Source organism: Solanum tuberosum, unplaced genomic scaffold, assembly GCF_000226075.1.
Source record: "Solanum tuberosum cultivar DM 1-3 516 R44 unplaced genomic scaffold, SolTub_3.0 scf00674, whole genome shotgun sequence".
Classification (NCBI taxonomy): Eukaryota; Viridiplantae; Streptophyta; class Magnoliopsida; order Solanales; family Solanaceae; genus Solanum; species Solanum tuberosum.
Window position 1 is genome coordinate 74,153 of NW_006239591.1, and position 21,846 is coordinate 95,998.

The window sequence follows — 21,846 nt, forward strand, 5'->3', positions numbered from 1 at the left end:
TGATCATTTTTGTCATTACGCCGTTGATGGTTAATTTAGACACGACTGCATGATGGATATGGCACACACACCCATGGCAATTTCTTAACATATACCCATCATTTCCATTATACAGCCATTACATACCTGATACATTTGATTTGAGATCGAGTAGAATCAATAACATGGAGAAATCATCACCGGAAAAGCTTATACTGGTTACTCACGAACCCGGCGGGGTTGCGTGTATCACAATCAACCGACCAAACTCCCTGAATTCTCTCACTAAGTCAATGATGACCGATCTTGCTCGAATTTTCAAGTCTCTGGACGCAGATGATTCGGTTCGGGTCATTATACTCACCGGATCGGGTCGATCGTTCTGCTCCGGTATTGACCTGACGGCGGCGGAGGACGTGTTTAAGGGTGACTTCAGGGATATGGAGATTGATCCGGTGTTCCAAATGGAGCGATGTAGGAAGCCAATTATTGGGGCTGTTGCTGGATTTGCTGTTACTGGTGGTTTTGAGATTTCTCTCGCTTGTGATATCTTGGTTGCCTCCAAAGATGCTAAATTTTTGGATACTCATGCTAGGTTTGTCTTTATTTCATCCGAATTCATCTTTTGCTCTCGCGATATCTACAGTAATTATGTATTTGGGTATTTCTATTTATGCTTCCACTTTATTGATGAAGAAAACATATGATCAAATTTTCGAGGTTCTTGGATAGTGGTACTGTTGAAACTGGATGGTGTTGATTCTTAGGATTTGAGCTTTCTAAAGATGTGTGGTTATGTGTATGTTGTGATGTTAGCGTTGATTGAAGAAATAATATAACAATTCTTTTAAGATTTATTTGGATAATCGTACGGTTGAAGCTGGTTGGTTTTAGATTTTTTAAGATTTATTTGGATAATGGTACGGTTGAAGCTAGATGGTTTTGATTTTTAAGATTTGAGCTCTATTACCCAGTCATGGTATATTTGAGGTATTGATATTGATTTTAGCTTGACTCTTAGCTAGTAAACTTTTCAAGGCGAGTAGGCTCAATGAATATCTCCCTACTGTGCATCTCAATTCTTATGTGTCAATAAAACTAGTCCAGCTCTCCTATCCAAAAAAAAAAAGATGCAACATCCTCGTAGAGATATAGAGACTGTTTCTGGTAGCGCCACAGCTTAAAACAAAGCGTATCCAAGCAGTTTGAAAAAAGGAATACAGAAATGAAAACAATAAGGAAATCATGTGAAATAAAGAGCAGTACATGACATAGGGAGGAATGAAGAACCTACAAGAATAGTGCTATTACCACTGTTAAGAAAGGAGGTCCAAGTGCGACCACCAAGCCTATCATGCAAGAAAGCGACAGAATGCTCAACTACGAACTAACATGTCTAATTACCTCCCCATCTGTATCTACCGCTCCTGATGCCTGCCTATGCCAACCTCTAACACCTCCTCACTGGGGCATCCATATTTCCCATCTTAACATGCCAAAACTATCTCAACCCTGCTTCCCTCATCTTGTTCACCACGGAGACGACTCCTACCTTGTCCGAGAATCTTCTTTCCTAATCTTCATCACTCCTAGTAAGCCCACACATCACCTCAACATCCTCATCTCGCAACTTTCATCTTCTAAACATGTGAGTTCTTTGAGCTCAGTTTGAAATGGAGTTTTTGTGCTTTTCATTAATAGCTTTATTTGGTAAGAGCACAGGTTACTCCAGATAGGTGTTTGTCTTCCTGCAAAATTTCACTGACTGTTGTATCTTAAGTAGTACTCTGTTTTGATATTTAACCTTATTGAACTTGATTTGTAAGGTATGGATGGGGCCTCAGCTTCAGATTTGATTTTATTTTCCTTGTAAAATTGTATTAAATTTTAAGCTTATTGGTTGCAAGATCTAAAATGAAATCTGTGGATTTGACCAATCATTAGTCATGCCATGAAAGCAGCTATAAAAATTAGACAAAGTCCTTCTCTGTAGAACTTACTAAGCTGAAAATTCTATTGAGTCCAGAGAGTTCCCTTCATCCTTTATGGTATCAAGTTGATTAGGGCCATCAACTCCTTAAAAACCTGATTTACCTGTAGTTATAATCCATCACGGTATTCCTGTCCTACTTGAGTCTTGAGCTAACTCAATCGAACTTAGAACACAAAACAGAAATACAAGTTATGTGGTATTAATGTCAAACACCCTGTGTTTCCAGATGATTTCTGATGAGAGTGTCTTCGCTTTTGTGTTGCAGGTTTGGGATATTTCCTTCTTGGGGTCTATCACAGAAACTATCTCGCATTATTGGACCCAACCGAGCTCGTGAAGTGTCCTTAACTGCAACACCTATCAACGCAGAACAAGCTGAGAGATGGGGCTTGGTAAATTATGTTGTTGACAGAAATGAACTTTTGAACAAAGCTAGGCAAATTGCAGAAGCCATCATCAAGAACAACCAAGACTTGGTTTTGAGGTACAAGGCAGTTATCAATGATGGGTTCAAACATGACTTGACCCGAGCCCTTGCTCTTGAGAAGGTAATGACATCTGTTCTTGTTATGCTTTACCAGCTAATTGTGCATCTTGTTCAACTTTTTTGCTTATGATCTATTTCTAGTATCTATAATCTAACGACTATATTGAAAGAGATCCCATTCATGCATTGCTTGTGTTTTAGATGCAAATAGCAATTAGAAAGAAAGGCTAATACTTTCTATGAAAGCCCTTATCACTCTCTTCCTAGTACCAATAGCCCCAGCCAGCCTCCAATCCTCTCACCAAAAGAAAAAAAAGACCTTACGAAAGACCAGTTATGAACCTGAAGAATCAAGATAGCGGAGATTGAGATAGGAGCAAAACAATTCAGGTACCTTGCACCCTTTAAAAGATGCATGAAAAAGAAGAGATTGAGATCGGAAAATGGAGAAATTAATTGAGGTGCTTCGACCTTTCAAAAGCTAATCCTAAATCATGCATTAAGATTCTGATCATAGTCTAACATCAAGATTGACAAAATAATAGTACATCCGTTCCAGTTATGTAACACTTTCTTTTTTATTATGCCCAAAAGAATCTTTATATATTGGAAAAATAAATAACTTATAAATTTCTTTCTCATTTTCTTCTCAGTGACCTGATTTATAGCCACAAAAAGGTCATGGGGTGTTTAAGATCCAAGTTCCTAAAGTCTTTTTTCTACAACTCTGTGCAGTCTTAAGTTCCATAAAAATTAAATGGAGAGAGTACAAGTCTCTGGCATGGCCATTCCCTTGCCCGTATTCTTAAATGCAGTAACTTGCCTAATGTTGAATATCCGAGTAATCTCCAACTTAAGTGATCCACTTAAATCTTTTAATAGTTCTTCTTTTAGATGCGTTGAGGTTCTTTATGAAGTCATTTGTTCTTCATTGTTAACCTGTCCAGCTACTGCCTGTGGTGTCAAATATTTAGAAACTAATGAATGAACTAGTTCAAATCGTGCAACCACCTTGTTGTCGCATTACATGCAATTTGAAGTTCTGGCAGAACATGGGTTATTTGCAATGTATGTGGTCTATTCCACTCATGTGGGTGCGTTATTGTCATTTCCAGGAGAGGGCTCACGAGTATTACGATGGAATGGGCAAGGATTACTTTAAGAAAATGCAAGAGTTCATTGCAGGACGGAATACAAGCAAACCTTCATCAAAATTATAGATTTATCATGTGTAATTTTTTTTCTGCTTTTGAAATAAACTAGTCTAACACAGGTTTTATCAAAAAGTGAAATGTTGCTCCGATTAGTCTGATTTTACACTGCAATGGTTTAATAGAACACACAGTTAAAAATGTTATTGTAACTTCAGTTGAGTGGTGATGATGTTAGCAAGTGACAATCATAGTCTACTATGTTACATTCCTGTCTTCATTTTTTACTTTACATGCTATAATATCTTTGGCTTTCTCCTTCAAACGCTTTCTCCTCATCCTGGGTTTGGGAAATTAATACTCTCAACAAGATCAAATTCTTCCTTTCGCTTTGCTCTTACGATAAGCTACCCACAAAGAATTGTCTTCATCATATTGACATTTCTCCTAATCCTCATTGCCCTATCTGTAAGACTGATAATGAATACATAGAACAATTTTCCTACGTTGCTGCATTGCCAAAAAATGTTGGCTTAATATTGGCCTAAATTTCTCTACCCTCCCAATAACTACTAACAATAACTGGATCTATACCCTTTAAAATCGTAACATCCCTCGGCACAGCAACCATTATTCCTGGGAGGTTTTCTTTGCTTTTGCGCTCTGCCATAATTGGCTAAATCGTAACAACAACATCTTTAGAAACAAATCTGATCTTGTTCTCATCCAGGTAATCAGAAACCGCACTCTTGAGTTTAAATTATGTACTGATAACCAGGATAGTTATAGCAATAGAACCATTCTTATCAAATGGCTCCACCCACCTTCTGGCATATTTTAACTTAATGTCGATGGAGCTTTTTACCAGGTGGGTAAGACTGTTGGTATAGGTGGAGTTATCCGGAATCATACGGGCAATTGGGTTTCAAGTTTCTCAAATAAGAGTACGGCTCATAATCATACAATAACCGAAATCGAAGCCTTCCACACTGGCCTAATTTTAGCAAACTCTCTTAAAGTTGGCCCCCTTGAGATCGAAACAGACTCATCTGACATCTTAGACCATGTCAAACCACCTTATGATTCTATTATCTCAGAATGTAGGTCACCGTTAAAGAAGTTGCAGTGTTGCAGAATCCAGTGTTGGTGTTTGTAATAAAAAAATAATTAGGAGGCTAGTTGGGCTTGAACTCCGACGAACCTTATGAGGTCGAAACGAGACTCATCTGACATCTTAGACCATGTCAAACCACCTTATGATTCTATTATCTCAGAATGTAGGTCACCGTTAAAGAAGTTGCAGTGTTGCAGAATCCAGTGTTGGTGTTTGTAATAAAAAAATAATTAGGAGGCTAGTTGGGCTTGAACTCGCAACCTTATGATCGAAACAGACTCATCTGACATCTTAGACCATGTCAAACCACCTTATGATTCTATTATCTCAGAATGTAGGTCACCGTTAAAGAAGTTGCAGTGTTGCAGAATCCAGTGTTGGTGTTTGTAATAAAAAAATAATTAGGAGGCTAGTTGGGCTTGAACTCGCAACCTCATGGAATTTTCGTAACCCCTTAACCACTAGACTAAATATTCAACTTGTTCTAAGAGGTGTCAATACTTGTATATATATTTATTGAATCAAAATTTTGGTAGAGTGTGTTTATCAGTAGGGATGTTGTATTCAAAGAGGGGGTATTTCCTTTTAAAGGACTTGAAATCTCACAATGAGGGTCCCTATCCCTTGTTTTTACCCTTCACAGATCATATAGATGATGCTTCCACTCAAGATCCATGTCTGAATGATGACTTGCAAATATCAGACCTGTGTCCTTCTGTTGACTCTCCTGCACATGTCATACAGGAGATGCCTTTAGTGAATGTTGGTCCAAGGAAGACACACAAATCCTGCAAACCACTTGTGTGGCTCAAAGACTTTGTTGTGCCCAAGAAATCTAATCCCCATTCCAATACTAACCATGTTTGTTATGACAATATATCCCCAGGATATAAGTCCTACTTACATGCTTTTTCAGCAACTATAGAACCTCAATCTTTTCAGGAAGCATCTCAAGACAAGTTGTGGATGGATGCCATGCAGCAAGAAATCCTAGCCTTAGAAGACAATGATATACTTGGGCCATTGTTGACATACCACCAGGTGAGAAGGCAATTGGTTCAAAATGGGTATACAAGATCAAATACAAGTCCAATGGTGAGGTGGAAAGGTACAAGGTTAGACTAGTTGCAAAAGGATACACTCAGAAGGAAGACCTTAATTATCATGACACTTTCTCTCCAGTTGCAAAAATGGTTACCATCAGAACCATTCCTCAGTCTAGCAGCTTCACATGGCTAGGACCTTTCCCAAATGGATGTCAACAATGCCTTCTTACAAGGTGATTTAGTTGAAGACATCTACATGCGAAGGGAGAGAATAAAGTATGTAAGCTGAGGAAGTCACTCTATGGTCTCAAGCAGGCATCAAGATAATGGAACATCAAGCTTACTGAAGCACTACTATCAGCAGGTTACTCTCAAAGTGTCCATGACCACTCCTTGTTCATTATAAAGGAATGAGATGACATAGTTGTGATTTTAGTGTATACTTTTAGGTACACTGATGATCTCTTGATCACTGGAAATAACTCTTAAATGATTCAAGAGGCAAAAGTTACACTGCATAAGAACTTTAAGATGAAAGACTTGGGAAATCTTGAATACTTCTTGGGGATGGAGGTGTTGAAGTCAAAGGAAGGGATATTACTGAATCAAAGGAAATATTCCTTGCAACTCATTTCAGAAGCTTGATTAAGTGGAGCAAAGGTTGCAAGTACTCCTTTAGAATTCAATCAAAAGCTAACAAGTGTGGAGTATGATCAACACATTGGTAATATTGTTGATTCATAGTTAGAAGATATCACAACATGCCAAAGGCTGATTGGGAAGCTACTGTATTTGACAATTACCAGACCTGATATTTCCTTTAGTGTGCATGTATTAAGTCAATTTATGCAACATCCTAAAACCTCACATTGGGAGGTTTCCGTGAGGATTGTGAGATATGTCAAAAGAATCCCCAGGCCTTGGAAGTTTGCTTAAAAGGGAACCGGTCTCACTAAGCTCACTAGATATTGTGACTCAGACTGGGCCTCATGTCCCAACACACGAAGATCAGTAACAGAATATATAGTAAAGCTTGGTGATTCTTGATCTCCTAGAAGCCCAAAAAACAGCAAACTGTTAATTAGTAGAAGCTCTGCTGAAGCAGAGTATAGAAGCCTAGTAGCTCTTGCAGCTGAATTGGTATGGTTGGCAGGGCTACTTGCTGAACTGAATTTTCTAGTTATTGGTCCAATCAAGGTGTTTACAGATAACAAATCAGCTATACAAATAGCTGAAAATCCAGTCTTTCATGAACGCACAAAGCACATAGACATTGATTGCCACTTCATTCGAGAAAAGGTGAAATCCAACTTCATTAGTCCCAAGTACCTTTGCACCACAATGCAACCTGCTGACATCCTTACTAAAGGACTGGGGGCTAACCAACATCATCATCTTTTGACATGCTTAAGTCGAGTATTAATCTTAATCATTTAGCATTTGCAGATGATACAATTATCTTTGCTTATACTCATAGTTACTCCTTAAGAAAAATTATGACTATTTTACAAGAGTATGAAAAGCAATCAGGTCAGAAACTAAATAAAGATAAGACTTTTATTATTTACATCAAAGTGCTGCTTCAATCATTTCTTCTCAGGTGGAATAATGTACATGAATTGTTAGGGGTTCTCTCCCTATGAAATATTTAGGGCGAAGTCAACTTATTCAAGAGTCCTCTTTAATTCAGGTAACTAATTAAGCGCATCTATCTACCAGCAAAGAAGTCCCCCTTACCTATTCTATTACTCATATTAGAAAAAGAAAAGAACATTACGCTGAGTTGATTGGCAAAGTTAAAGAAAAGCTTCAAGCTTGAATAAGGAAAAATGATATCTTATAATGGTAAATAAGTTCTCTTTATTAGTGTTCTTCAAAGCATGCGTATTTATGTATTGTCTGCTATTACTCTCCCTAGCTATATGTGTTGTTGAGGAATTATACAGGACTTTTGTAAAGTTTTTCTAGAGCAACAAGAAATTGGGTAAGAGTAATTTTATTTTTTTTAAATTAAAGAGTGGGAAAGAGTAAATACTAGTCAAAATGGATAAAAAAAATTGTCTTCCATAGGAGAAAGAGAATATTGATTTTAGATTCATGGTTTATATTTTCACAAGCCTCATGTCCTAAACTATGGTGGAGGTATAGTACACAAAATAACTTGTGGTTCAATTCTTTAAAATAAATATTGTAAGAAATAGATTATATCTCTGGTACTATAAAAATGTTTCTCAAGCCTGAAAACACATGCTACTAAATAAGGATAGTATTGAACAACATTTGTGATGAAAAATCTAAACATGGTACATCTACTATTTGATATGAGAATTGAACCAATCTTGGATCTTTACACTTGCACCCATCTGAATCTTATACTTGTCATCCTATGAAAGATATTATGAATCTCTTTAGTGAGGAGGGCTTCGCTTTTGATGCTCTTAATGATGTTGTGTCAAATTTTATAGTGTAGCACAGTGGTGGAACCAGAATTTTTAATAAGGGGGTTTAAAATCTGAGAAGTAAACACACGAACTAGTGAAAGGGTGTTCGAAATCTATTATACATATCTAAAAAATAATTTTAACCATGTATAAATAGTAATTTTTTCCGTTGAAGGGGGTTCGGATGAACCCCTTAAGTATATGATGCCTCCGCCCCTAATTCCAGGTTGAGACATCTAATCACTTTTTAGCTTACTATATTTAAGAAATTCTAGGTTGAGATATCTAGTCACTTTTTAGCTTTGTATATTTAAGAAATAGTTAATATTATGGAGTTTGAATTTTACGACTAAAAGTTCATGACAATATTCTAAAGTTTCACATGTAACATTTAAAACTCCATGACATGACTATTTTTAATTACATAGAATGAATGTATATATATATATATATATATATATATATAAATTTAATGAGGAAAGGGAATAAATTAATCAGATCATCATTATATTAATTAATCAGTGTATTATATATGTTTAGGAAAAAAAAACTCATAATGCTTGGTCAATGTTATGGATTAAATTATCAGAATCATTATAAAACAAAATAACAAAGCATATAGTGTGACCTGTAATATTGTAGAAGCATTCTAAACAAAATAATAATTTTGACTAACTAGTTTGCTTGAAAATTAAAATCTCTAGCAAAGCAGATAATAGATAACTAATCCAACATAAAACAATTGTAACATATAATGATCAAACAATCATTTGGCTGGAAATAAATATAGAATTAAACTGGTTTTCTTTCATGTCACCACTTCTTCATCCTCCGCAAAGAAATGATGACGACTTCTTCAACATGTAACGACTTAGCAAAGGGACAATTCTTTTGCCAAACATATGTGATGTGCTAATTGACCCATGACTCTTTATACGAGAAGCTATTTTTTTAGTCTTCTCCAAAATCCTATTATGTGATTTCCTTTATCGCTGCTTATGCCTTTGATTTTCTAATTATCTCTTCCTCGTGATTCTCAACTCGAAAGAGCATTGAAATTTTAAACTGTCAATAGAGGAAAATAATGACTTGGTTGTTTAAAGTGAACATCCTTATTACCATGCAAGGAATCACGCCAGCCAAATTTTGGTATTTTTTTGCACCAATACTGCTTTTATAGCGTTGGTTCAGAGAGGGAACTAATGAAGGAGGTGTCGAAGGGAACCTTGGATGAGAAGGTGAGGGAGGAGACAAATAAAACCATGGTGAGATGGTGGGGCACGAGATGAAGGAGGAGGAGACGCAAATGGATGCCAAGAATCCACAGAAGGCGGAGGTGGATACCAATTTCTCATCGGCAGAGGGCACGGTGGGGGAAGAGACGATGAAGGAGGGGACAAAGGTGGATATCGATTTTCCATCGGCGAAGGACACAATGGCGGAGAAGATGGAGTGGAGACAAAGGACAAGACTATGTATATGGATTCAAATAATCTGATCGAGGTGGAAGACGAGGAACACTTTGGTACGTATATGACGATCTATCATTCACCACCGTCGTCCCAATTCAGGCAAGATTGGAGTTACGGGGTGAATGATTACCAGAGCGTTCCTTCTCTACCGGATTATTTGTATCCCCATCCGCCTCCTCCTCCTTCATCTCTTCATCCACCTTCCCTGTTACCATTCCCTTCGCCGATGAGAAATCAATATCCACCTCTGCCCTATCCTTCTTTGTCTCTTCCCCCATTGCGCCTTCCACGAGAAATCGATATCCACCTCCGCCACTTGCGTCCCCTCCTCTTTCATCTCTTCCCCCACCATCTTAGCCATTGTTCTCTCTGCCTCTTCCCCATCTTCTCTACCAAGGTTCTCTCAGACATCTCCTTCATTAGTTCCCCTCTGAACCAACAGTATGAAAACAGTCCTAGTGCAAGGAAAAGGCCAGAATTTGGTTGGCATGAGTCCTTGCATGGTAACCAGGATGTTCACTTTAATCAACTAGGTCATTATTTTCCTTCTTTGAGAATGAGAAATCCATATCCACCTCCGTCTCTTGGGGATTCTTTGTATCCATCTCTACTTCTTGCGGATTATTTGTATTCATCGCCACCCTCTCCTCCTTCATCTCTTCCCCTACTGTCTCAGCCACTAGTCTCTCTGCCGATGAGAAATTGTTATCCATTTCTAAGATCAAAGAGTGCGCAGATATCGTCCATTTCTGATTCTCTTACACTGAAGAATCACAAGAATCTTAAGTTAGAATGAGATTTCAATTTTGGCTAAAAATATCAATCAATTAATTAATAAAATGGCTATGTACCACTAATACTTACTAAAATCATCGGAAAAGAAAATCACCGTCCATTTTTAAGATCAACGAATCGACAAAACCCTTCCATTCTTATTTCTCCTGCACTCAAGAACCACAAGAATCTTAGGTTAGAATGATATTTTTACTCTGCCTAAAAATATCAATAAATCAATTAATAAAATGGATTTGTACCAATGATACTTACCGAAATCGCTGGAAAAGAAAATCACCGTTCTTTTCTAAGATCAAAGAGTCGACAAAACCCTCAATTCATGACTCTCCTGCACTCAAGAACCATAAGAATCTTAAGTTAGAATGAGATATCAACTCTTGGCTACTAGAGTTGTGATAGAAATAATCGGAGAACTTACAAGTCGAGTAGATGTGTCACGGAAATAAAATGACTTTGTTTTGTCTTTTAATTTTTAATTCTGAGGATGAGCCGATCCATCCTAACATTATTTATAAGAAACTGAATGGTGATTTATCCCATGATGCCGATAAAAAATGCAAGTTGAGCGAGAATTGGAGAGAGAATTAAAAAATTGTTCGTAAAAATATACGACTCTAATAATATGTAAAGAAAAACTTATATTTAAACACCAAAAGGTTAGCCGAGAATTAGAGATAATAACGAACAAATTTAAGAGCATAAGTTTATTATCATGATATAAAATATAACTTCTTAATATTTTATTATTTTTATTTTTAAAATTAAGTAACTCTAACTTCATTATTATTTTTTTTAAAATCATAAAAAGGATCAACTCAAAATTTAAATATTCAAAAAATAATATTTTACTTTTAATTTATAACTTTGTTTAGAAAACAAATAGACAAATGAAATTTAACTTCATTTTTTTAAAATTATAAAAATGATAAACTCAACATGATATTTACTTGGGATGTATGCCCTTTTAAGAAAATAAATGAAATTATCATATATGTTAATATTCACCGGCTATAAGTATTTCCTTATTTGCATAAATACATTTTTTATATTTCTTCTTTTTTTCTTTTTTAAAATTAAGTAGCTTTAACTTCATTCTTTTAAAAAATCATGACAAGAATCAACTCAAAATATGATGTTTTAGTTTTGATTTATGACTTTTTTTTAGAAAATAAATAAATAGATGAAATTGTCATATCCATTAGTATTCATCAGTTAGAGGTAGAAAATAAATAAAATTGTCATTTTATCAAACATTTATCTATTACATGTGTTTCTTTGTTTTCATAAATTATATTTACTAATAACAATCCTTAGTATTTTGTTAGTTCTTTTTTTTAAATAATAATAAATTTAAGTAACTTTAACTTCATTTTGTAAAAATCATAAAAAGGTTCAACTCAAAAAATAAGTATGCAAACATGATATTTTGTTCTTGACTTATGAAATAAATAAATAAATAAAATTGTCATATTTATTAATATTTATCTGTCACAAGTATTTCTCTACTTGCATAAATTATTTTTACTTATTACAATTTTTACTTTTTTACTTTTTAATGTAAGTAACTTTATCTTTACTTTTAAAAAAATCATAAAAAGAATCAACTCAAAACATGAATATTCAAAAAAATGATATTTTACTTTTGACTTATAATTTATTTTAGAAAATTAATAAATAAATGATGAATAAAATAAAATAAAATAAACATAATTATTGTCAATTATATATTTCATTTTGCAACACTTTAATTATTAGTAATCAATCATTGATTATGAAATTTTCAAATACATTAATATATGAAATAGTCAAAGATTCTTTTTTATTAATTTAATAATGACTAGATTACACAATTAATGTCATAAACATCCTTCCATATTTGTATTCATAGAACTTACCTCCCTTGAGGTTTTAAATATTATATTTATATGCTTTATTTTGATACTTTTTTGACGAAATTAAATTATTTATAAGTATAAATGTTTTGTGTAGTGCAAGCTTATCCCTTTATAGTTTAATTATTAGTTGTATTTTTTTTTAAAAAATATTTACCTTCCTTGTGAAACTGTTGATACATTATGATATTTCATTTTTTTTTTAAAATCAAATTATTTAAGGAGGACTTAGGAATAAAGTCTGTTAATAAAAAACTGAAACTAATTGAAATAAAAACAAAAATATAGATATGTGCTCTCATAAAATACGGTGTATTACACTCTGTTTGGATCATTGTGTTACCCATTGTTTCATAATGTATTATATTGTACTCTATTGTACTGTACTGTATGGTAGATACAATATTTGGCTAGATTGTATTGTTTGTTGTTGTTTAATAACATTTTAATTGTTTGGTTTGATTGTATCGTACTGTATTGTAATTTATAAATTTACTAAAATATCCTTAATTATTCTAGGGTTGGAGGTTTGACTAGAATTAAATAATATAAGGTAAAGGGTAAAATAATATTTTGAAATATTATGTAAAGATATAATTGGAAAAAGAAATTAAGCAACAATGGAAACACACCAAATCGGTTGTTCCATAAAATAGAGGTTTTCATTGTTACGTAACAACAAAATTTAACAATACAATATATTTTAAGTAACAATCAAAACAAACCTTGTAGGTATAGTAACGATACAATACAATATAATGGGTAACAATGATCCAAACAGAGTGTTAATGTTAGCATAATCGAGTCTATTTAAGAATACAATATTCATGCTTAAATACGTATAAATAAATATATATTATTTTATCTTTTTTTAGCTCTTCTTAAATTTTCTTTCTTCCACGGGTGTGACTTTATTTAACATTTTCGGAACTTTTGTGTAACAAATTTTTACATAACAAAAAAATGTTTTAACAAATGTTTCCTTATTATGTATTTTTATTGCATATTTGTATTTTTATTTGTAATAAAAAATAACACATAAATTATGAATAACCTTTGATTTGTCATTTTTTATACTCTTCTTTGTTTTCTTTCTTCCATATAAGTATTTTCGTTTTCAACGGACCTTTAAGTTACAAAAATGTTTTAATAAGTGTTTTTTTATATATATTTTATTTAAATGAATATTTATATTTTCACTTGTAATAATAACACATAACACATGAACAATCTTTAATTTGTCCTCTTTCCTTTTTAGCTTTTCTTCTTTTTCTTTCTTTCACATGGGCGACTTTACCTTTTCTTTAATTTTAGTGTAACTGATGTTTACGTTACAAAATATGTTTTAACAAGTGTTGAGTTGTGTGTCTATTTTTGTTTGTAATGATACACTTATAACGTGAACCATGGTGAGTCATTCTCTTTTTAATTTTGTTTTTTTCATAGCTAAGACAATTTGGGTAAAATGTGAAGAATTGATAGTTACAGATATATTGCTTTAATTTTTTTATATATTGTAGTTGAAGAGGTATCAAATGGATTTTAATTTATTACATAATGTTTTGAGTATTTAATTTTTTTTAAGGAAAATTGTATATAATAGCAAACTATTAATTCAAATTAAATGCAATAAATATAGTTTGATTTAATTGTACCTCATAGCAAACTGTTGCTATTTCACCTCTCTCCTAGTGAATCTCGCTCGCCACTCTCGTTCTCTCCCTCGCCTCTCTCATTTTTTATACAAATGCAAGTGTATAAAGTGTGTTTGTGTTTGTATAAAGCGAGAGAAAATTGTATATATACATATTTTTTCATTCCCCTCTCTCCCTTCTCCCAGATCTCGCTCTATCACTCGTCTCTCTCACTTTATACAATTGATCTTTTTGTATATTTATACCAAAGCAGATTATACAACTGCTTTCTTTTGTATATGTATAGCGAAATATACATATTTATGTTTGCTATGGAGCGCAATTATGCAAACTTTGCTATAGCATACAAATATGAATTTTGCGTTTGCTATATGTGAAAGTTGCTTTTTTTTATTATGACGTTATATAATATGAATATCAAATAAAAACAAAATATTTCAGCAAAGTTTTGTATAATTAAATTTGGGTTATATTAGCCTATTTTTAAATAGATTAAATGTCTTCTAATTTTTTAAAGAGTAACTTTCACATATAGCAAATATAAAAATCATATTTGTATTTTATAATTATAGTTTGCATAATTGCGCTCCATAGCAAATTTTATGTTTGCTATTAGAGCTTTTGATTTGTATAATTCGCTACAAACATCCAATTTTATACAAATTGTCCAATTTTGTATAAATTCATTTTATACATTGTAATTTGTATAATAAGATCTGTATTTGTATAATTATAAGTGCATAGGACGAAAATATATGTATATGTATTTGTATTTGTATTTGTATATACGTTTTTCTCTCGCTTTATACAAACACAAACACATTTTATACCGAAATGTATAAAATGGCTAATTGTATACCGAATCAGATGAACAAAAAAGGGGATGTTTGTTGCGAATTACAATTAAAATAAACTATAGCTATAACATTTAATTTAAATTAATAGTTTGTTATTTCATACAATTTTCCCTTTTTTAAATAACACTTTTAAAATCGAACCGGTCGGACTAGAACATAACTCATCTAAGCCCAAATGTAGTTCTTTGGGCCGAACTTTTCATGCTATAAAAGGAAAAAAAATCAGTCAAAAGTAATAAGAAAAATTACGTAGGTAAGCAAACTTATACTACTTAATTATGTACCATAGCTAATGTTTGTTTATATTACCATTCACAACCATTTAATCTCGGTAATTACGTTTTCCAGTTCTTCTTAAATGTATAATCGTGTACAACACTCTTTTCCTTATATAAAATGGGTCCATTCTCTCTCTTCAATCACTTTCCCTTATGTCACGATCTACACCGTCGTGATTGGCACCCACAAAACTACTAATTTCAATCATAGAACTTTGTCGAACCCAATTCTTAACCGCCTCAATCTTTAACCGATGGTACCAGACCTTAAATCAATCTTAGAGAAAACTAGATGCACATTGCAATTGGTCAAAAGGTCATCTATCTGAGGCAATGGATACTTGTTCTGAATGGTGACCCTATTCAATTGTCGGTAGTCTATACCAATCCTCTCTTGCTAGTGATGGTCTTACCGTTGTTGTTGCTCTAGCTTAGACCATGGAGTGAAGGAGGAAAGATACCAATTTGTATCACCAAGATACCAATTGGATTCAAGTCATAGCACGAATGAGTAGAAAGAAGTGAGTTTTTCCTAAGTCCTATAGACTCTCGAAGAAAAGTACGGGCGTCTTCGTACCGTTCCGCAAGACTCTACTAGACTTGTTTTGGTACACTGAGATCAACGAACCTAGGGCTCTGATACCAACTTTGTCACGACGCAGACCGTCATGATTGACACCCACACAAACCCTCCAATGGGAGAACAACTACTACAACTCAAATCAAACAACTAAACCAAAACTAAGGCATTTAAGTACACGAAAGCAGGAAATACTAAGGAAAGATATAGAGTTCCCATAAACTCTAACAAAAGTCTAACATTAATAAACTAACAATGCGGAAATTCAACCCTTAGGACCTGAAAGTCAATGTACCAAAACTCTAACAAGATTCATAAGTCTAAACGAGAAAATCATCTACAGAACTAGTCTAAGTCCGAATAGGATGGACTAGACAAAAAGAGAACTCAAGGCTGCTCGGAAGAACTGGCTCACCCTTAAATTCGAATCGGCAATCACTGATCTTCTAACTGAGGTCTGTCAATAGCCACCGGAAGATGCCATGTAATCAACAAAAATAAGAGCAAGTGTAGTATCAGTACACAACCACCATGTACTGGTAGGATCACGCAGCTATCCCACTAAGTGTAACATACATTAGTCAATACAACAATATAATCACATGAACAAATCAAACATATACATTATCATCAACATATACGAGCAATGAACAACTTCACGATTTTCACATAACACAGTTATATTAATTTAGAGCAGCATACCGTCTTCCAATATCAATCATCATTAGATATGAATGAACTCATCACAAGTAGATACACAACACAATTCACTGGTCCTCTCACGGAATTCAATTCAATGGCCCTCTCATGGACCCATCCCCAAACAGTTAGCATACCGGAACGTGGTATCCGATCCCATAATTATGTCAGAACGAGGTAACCGATCCCATAGTTATGCCGGAACGTGGCAACCGATCCAAGTTAGTTATGCCGGAACGTGGCAACCGATCCAAGTTAGTTATGTCGGAATGTGGCAACCGATCCATTCAACACACCACAATCAAAATCACAAGTATATTCTCAATAATCATACAATCAAAAAGTGATTCATGGCATATAGTTATTCGTTCATACTCATACAATTAGTGTGGTCAACAATGCAACATTCGCATACATACATGCATCATAATGAAGCTAGAACAAACATATATCACTCAATCATGAAATCATAACCATCACCTACCTCGAAACAAGCTTGAAACCCCAACAAACTTGATCCTTCCCTTTCCGGATTCGTTCCGCTTGTCCTTGGTCTACAAACAATCAATATAATACGGGAATCAATAAACAATTACTAATTACCCAAAATATTAACCATTCTATTAACCTTAAATCAAACCCATAATGCCAATTATCCAAATTAGGGTTGTTTCCACCATATAATCTATAACAAACCCCTCCTCCATCAATATTCACCCATTCTAGTACGTTCTACGGATCGAAAAAATGGATCCGGGGAGTGAAAAGCTTACCTTTAGCCTCAAGAATGGTGAAAAACGAGTATGAGTCGCCTGGGGGTCGTTCCTTAGCTCTAAAAGTCAAAAAGTGCATAATGAGGTCGTTTAGGGGCTTATTAACTACTTTTATTCGCGTCGGGCCCGCCACAGCAGTCACCACCCCGCCAAAGCGGCATTCTCGAGATAGAGATTTATTTCAAGAATTCCAAAATTCTCATTTCACAGTACACCTCTAACCCACGACGTTCAATGAATACCCTTTACGCTAAGATCGATTTCGGGAGCTCTACTCGCCCGAATTCAATTCCGTAAAGTCGTACAGATTCCTTAACAAGTTATCTAATTACTCATGTGATCAAAATCATAAATGATTCACCCAATTGTTACCAGATTTCCCTACACCTTAATGACTCCAATTTCGTCCAAATCTGAACTAGGTTGAGAAAATCCAATTACTACGAAAAAGTTTCTGACCCCAATTCTTTTTCCATTGGCTCTTTCATAACGATGGAAATCAGATCGTTACACCTTATTTTCTCCTTTATTCTCTCAATCAAATTGATTTGAAATTTTGAAATTTTGAAATTTTTATTCATTCCCTCCCAATCGTGATTCCTGATTTATAGGTAATTGTTTTACAGTTAAATTCTCTTTACATTTTTTCTTTTTTGCAATTTCATCATTTTCCGATTTGTATTTGTATATCATTTTTTTATTTTTCAGATTTTTATATCTAAAGATGAAGATGGAGAAATAATTGAGGTAATTTGTATAAAATTATTTGTATAAGCTTTGAAGTTTGGATCTATAATTTATTGTATATTTTCATACAAATCCATATTTGTATATACGAATTCAATTGTATATTTATGAGGAAAAAGGAAATCTCATTTTAGTATTTCAAATAAATTACATTTTACTATATTTCTTTGTATTTGGGTTTGGTTTGGGTCAAATCTGTACCCATAGTTGTATAATAATTGTTATTCAAATTGTATAATATTATTTGTATAAACTCTTCAAGTTCAGATCCACTGTTGTATATTTGTTGTTTTCACATGTACTCTTGAGGTTTGTTGTTTGTAAAAATTCATATATTCGTAAACGCATTTTCTCTAAAAACTACCCCATCGATAACGTAGTCAATGTAACAATTTGCATCATCCCATTTTTCAGAATATATTAACAAAATACCGATGGAAGACATTCATGTACAAATAGAAATAACTCATGTATACATATACAAATAGGAATTCAAAAATATACAAACACACATTCAACAGACAATTTTTCCACAAAATAAATAATGTAAAATTATACATATACAAAATATACAAGTCTACAATCAAATTATACAAGTCCACCAATCAAATTTATGTCAATTATACAACTACAAATGTAACTAGTTAACTTATACAGACAACTTTTCCACATAATTTCCAACCAACAATCAATTATACACATACAAACACAAATCCCATCAAGTCTAATTATACACATATAAACACTAACTTATACGATTCTACAAATAATGTAAAATTATACATATACAAAACATACAAATCTATAAACAATCATTGATGGATATATTTATACAATTATGAATGTATATAATTTGACATAAACTACAGTAGATTTTACAATTGATTTCTATTTTTATACATTTAAGTTCTCAAATTGCAGATATCAAGTCGTTTATCTCGATCAATTCAAATACAACTGAAAACAGATTCTTCAACCAAAACTCCAATTATCAATGGAGTAATTATACAATCACGGATAAAAAGTAGTTAATTCTCGGTTCATTAAAATACAATTGCAAACATCTGTTAGAATGAAACTCCAATTATTAATGGAAAATTTATACAATTAGATATACAAATCAGTTCAATTGCTCTGTTTTTTCAAGTTCTTCATCTACATGAATGCAAATCAAAAACACGAATCAATGCAAATCAAATATATGTTTCTAGCCGAGAAAAGTGAGTTGCCGCCAAGATTCGATTGGATGTACGAAGATGAAATCAATTGGGTTGTACGAAGAAGATATAACTAGTAGGAAAGTCTAATGAGCTAATATTCCGTGAATTAAAGGATTTTATACCTTTTTCTAGCAGAGATTACCGCCACAGGTTTCAAAAATTTGAATTCAATTTTGTATAAAACTTTGAAGAAAAAAGAATTGTACAACCGATCACCGTTGTAGCAACTTAAAAATATAGATACGATTAGTAATTATGGAAACTTTAGTTAAGAAGAGTAATTAATTTAATTATGGAAGCTATATGCGAAAGTTGTGGAAAAGTAATATATGGGCCTTACTTTTCAAATGTTAAACTCACAGATTCTGTATATATATGCTTCCATAACATATTATAAGGTGCAACTCTAATTAATAAACTCTAACTAATGCTAATACAAATCCTTCCCTTTATTATTACGTGTAACAAGGAATTTTAACTTGCATCTTGAGTCACTTAGATTATATCCCTAACAGAGTTACTTTGGGGATACGACGCCGTTTCAGTTGGGCCAGCTTGTCTTGCATGTTGCATATATACAGTAACAAATTTCATCACACTCATTTTAATTAATTAATTAATTAGAATAAATAATTAGAGTATATTTGCTACTACCTGAAAATAAACTTCTAGCTTCTTTCTGGATACCACATATTCTCTCTTTAATTGCTGAAAAGTTCTCTTGCATCTGCTTTAATTTATGAAGAAATTAAAATAAAGGAAAAAATTAATCACATAATGTCACGATGAGGTCTGAAAAGAGTAGAATATATGCCTCGACAAAATATGACTAGTGTACAATTTAGTGATGCGTGAATAGTTTATGATATATTTTTTGTCTCGATAAAAATGTCGACAAGTAAAGAACCATATTTAAGTAAATTCTAGATAAGTCAGTTTTCACGACCCAGACTGTCGTGATTGGCACCCACACTAACCCTCATGTGGGAGAACCATTACTACAACCCCAAACTGAACAACTCAACCAAAAACTAAGGCATTTAAAGATACAGAAGTAGGTTTAAATGCAAGAATAAAGTAGAGTTCCCATTAACTCCAAAAGATCTAACAACGACTAACAAAACATTGCGGAAAAACTCCCTAAAACCTGAAAGTCAATGTACCAAAACTCCAACAAGAACCGTAAGTCTAAACAAGAAGGGGTACAACCCCAAACTAACACAAGAAACCTAAAGCACTAGTCTAAGTCCGAAGATGTGGACATAAACAAAAAGAGAACTTATGGCAGCCAAAAGAACTGGTTCACCCTTGAATTCAATTGATCACTGATCTTATAAGCGAGGTTTGTCAATAGCCGCCTGAAGATGCCTTGTACTCAACAAAGAAAAAGCAAGTGCAGTATCAGTACACTACCACAGTGTACTGGTAGGATCACGCGGCTATTCCAATAAGTAAAACACATGCAAATAACCACAACATTAAAAAAAATAGGCATATACCGAACGTGTACAATATTAGTCATCATTTCAAAATCAATGTACAATTTCACATTCTCAATAATACACAATTATGTCAAGTCAATGGTTCTCTCAAGGAACCCAAACCATAACTGTTAGTGTACTGGTACGTGGTTGTAACACCCCTCAAAATGAAATAAGATAATTAGAGCTTCACGTGCGTGTTAGTAGTTGATAAAATTGTATACATGTTTGAAATGAGTTTATAGGTCAGTTTGGTTGAGTTTGAAGTCAAACGTCATTGGGCACTGAAAAAGTTGTCCAAAGCCGGCCAAGTCAAGTGTGGGTTGGTAAATTTCCCCCTTGGCTAATTAAATGTTTGGGCATTTATTTTAAGAAGTTTTTATTATTTTAGGTATATTAGAACATTTAAATGAGGGTTATAACTTCATTCTTCAAATTAGAATTTCCAAAATCATTCTCTCTCCAAAAACTCTCTAGTTCATAGAAGAGAAGAAGAAGAAGAAGAGCTAGGGCTTGGAATTGGTGAGTTCTTCATCAAATTTCGAGTGGATTCTTCAAGAGAGGTATGGTGACCCTTGATCCTTGGTCAATCTTTCTTTCAAGGAGTCCAATCAAAAGGGTTACAAAAATGTTTCAAAGGACAAAAATCTCAAATTCTAAATCTAAGCATGGGTTCATTGGCAAAACGTTTTCTAAGCCATTATATTGATGAATTAATGTTTGATTAATGTTTTTAGAATGATTTCATATGGAATTCCTTGAAGAACCCATGTTTTCCCTAAACTCCTAAATTTGCTTATGAAGTGGGTCTTTTTCTATAAATTCAAAGTTGATGGAATTAGGTGTAAAGTGAATTGTATTGATATCTCTTGGGTTGTTTAATGTTTATTCATGATTAATTGTTGATAATGGGTGAATTAAGGGTGGTAAGACTTATGGGTGAAATATTGGTGATTGTTTGAATTTTGGTGATTTTGGCTATTGCTTTGGATTATGGTAAGAAAGCTTGAACTCTCCTTATTGAATTGATTGTTGTTGGTAGGTTAAATCCACCTTTGGTGGAAGTGTTATATCATATTCTTGTGTGGTATTATTGTGAATTGTAGCCATGAAGGCATTGGTGAAGTTGTTGTATAATGTTGGAATATCGTATTATTGTAAATTGAGGCCATGAAGGGCATTATAT

The 21,846-nt window shown here is 33.5% G+C and overlaps 1 protein-coding gene and 1 pseudogene across 1 annotated transcript; one reads left to right on the forward strand and one right to left on the reverse strand.

The window, feature by feature from the left end:
• Positions 1-3,895, forward strand: LOC102592794 (short-chain-enoyl-CoA hydratase). The gene is made up of 3 exons (XM_006366674.2): positions 1-574; positions 2,238-2,520; positions 3,575-3,895. Exons 1-3 carry the CDS (start codon positions 165-167, stop codon positions 3,677-3,679), a joined length of 798 nt encoding a protein of 265 aa, XP_006366736.1. The 5' UTR covers positions 1-164; the 3' UTR covers positions 3,680-3,895.
• A 15,779-nt stretch (positions 3,896-19,674) lies between these two features.
• The window catches only part of LOC102594439 (histidine-containing phosphotransfer protein 4-like), a 15,199-nt pseudogene continuing 13,027 nt past the window's right edge, over positions 19,675-21,846 (reverse strand).

Coding starts and splice junctions, on each gene's coding strand:
- LOC102592794 (XM_006366674.2), top strand. CDS start 165: ATGGAGAAATCATCACCGGAAAAGCTTATACTGGTTACTCACGAACCC. Junction 575..2,237: donor TTTTTGGATACTCATGCTAG/GTTTGTCTTTAT, acceptor TTTGTGTTGCAG/GTTTGGGATATTTCCTTCTT. Junction 2,521..3,574: donor GAGCCCTTGCTCTTGAGAAG/GTAATGACATCT, acceptor TGTCATTTCCAG/GAGAGGGCTCACGAGTATTA.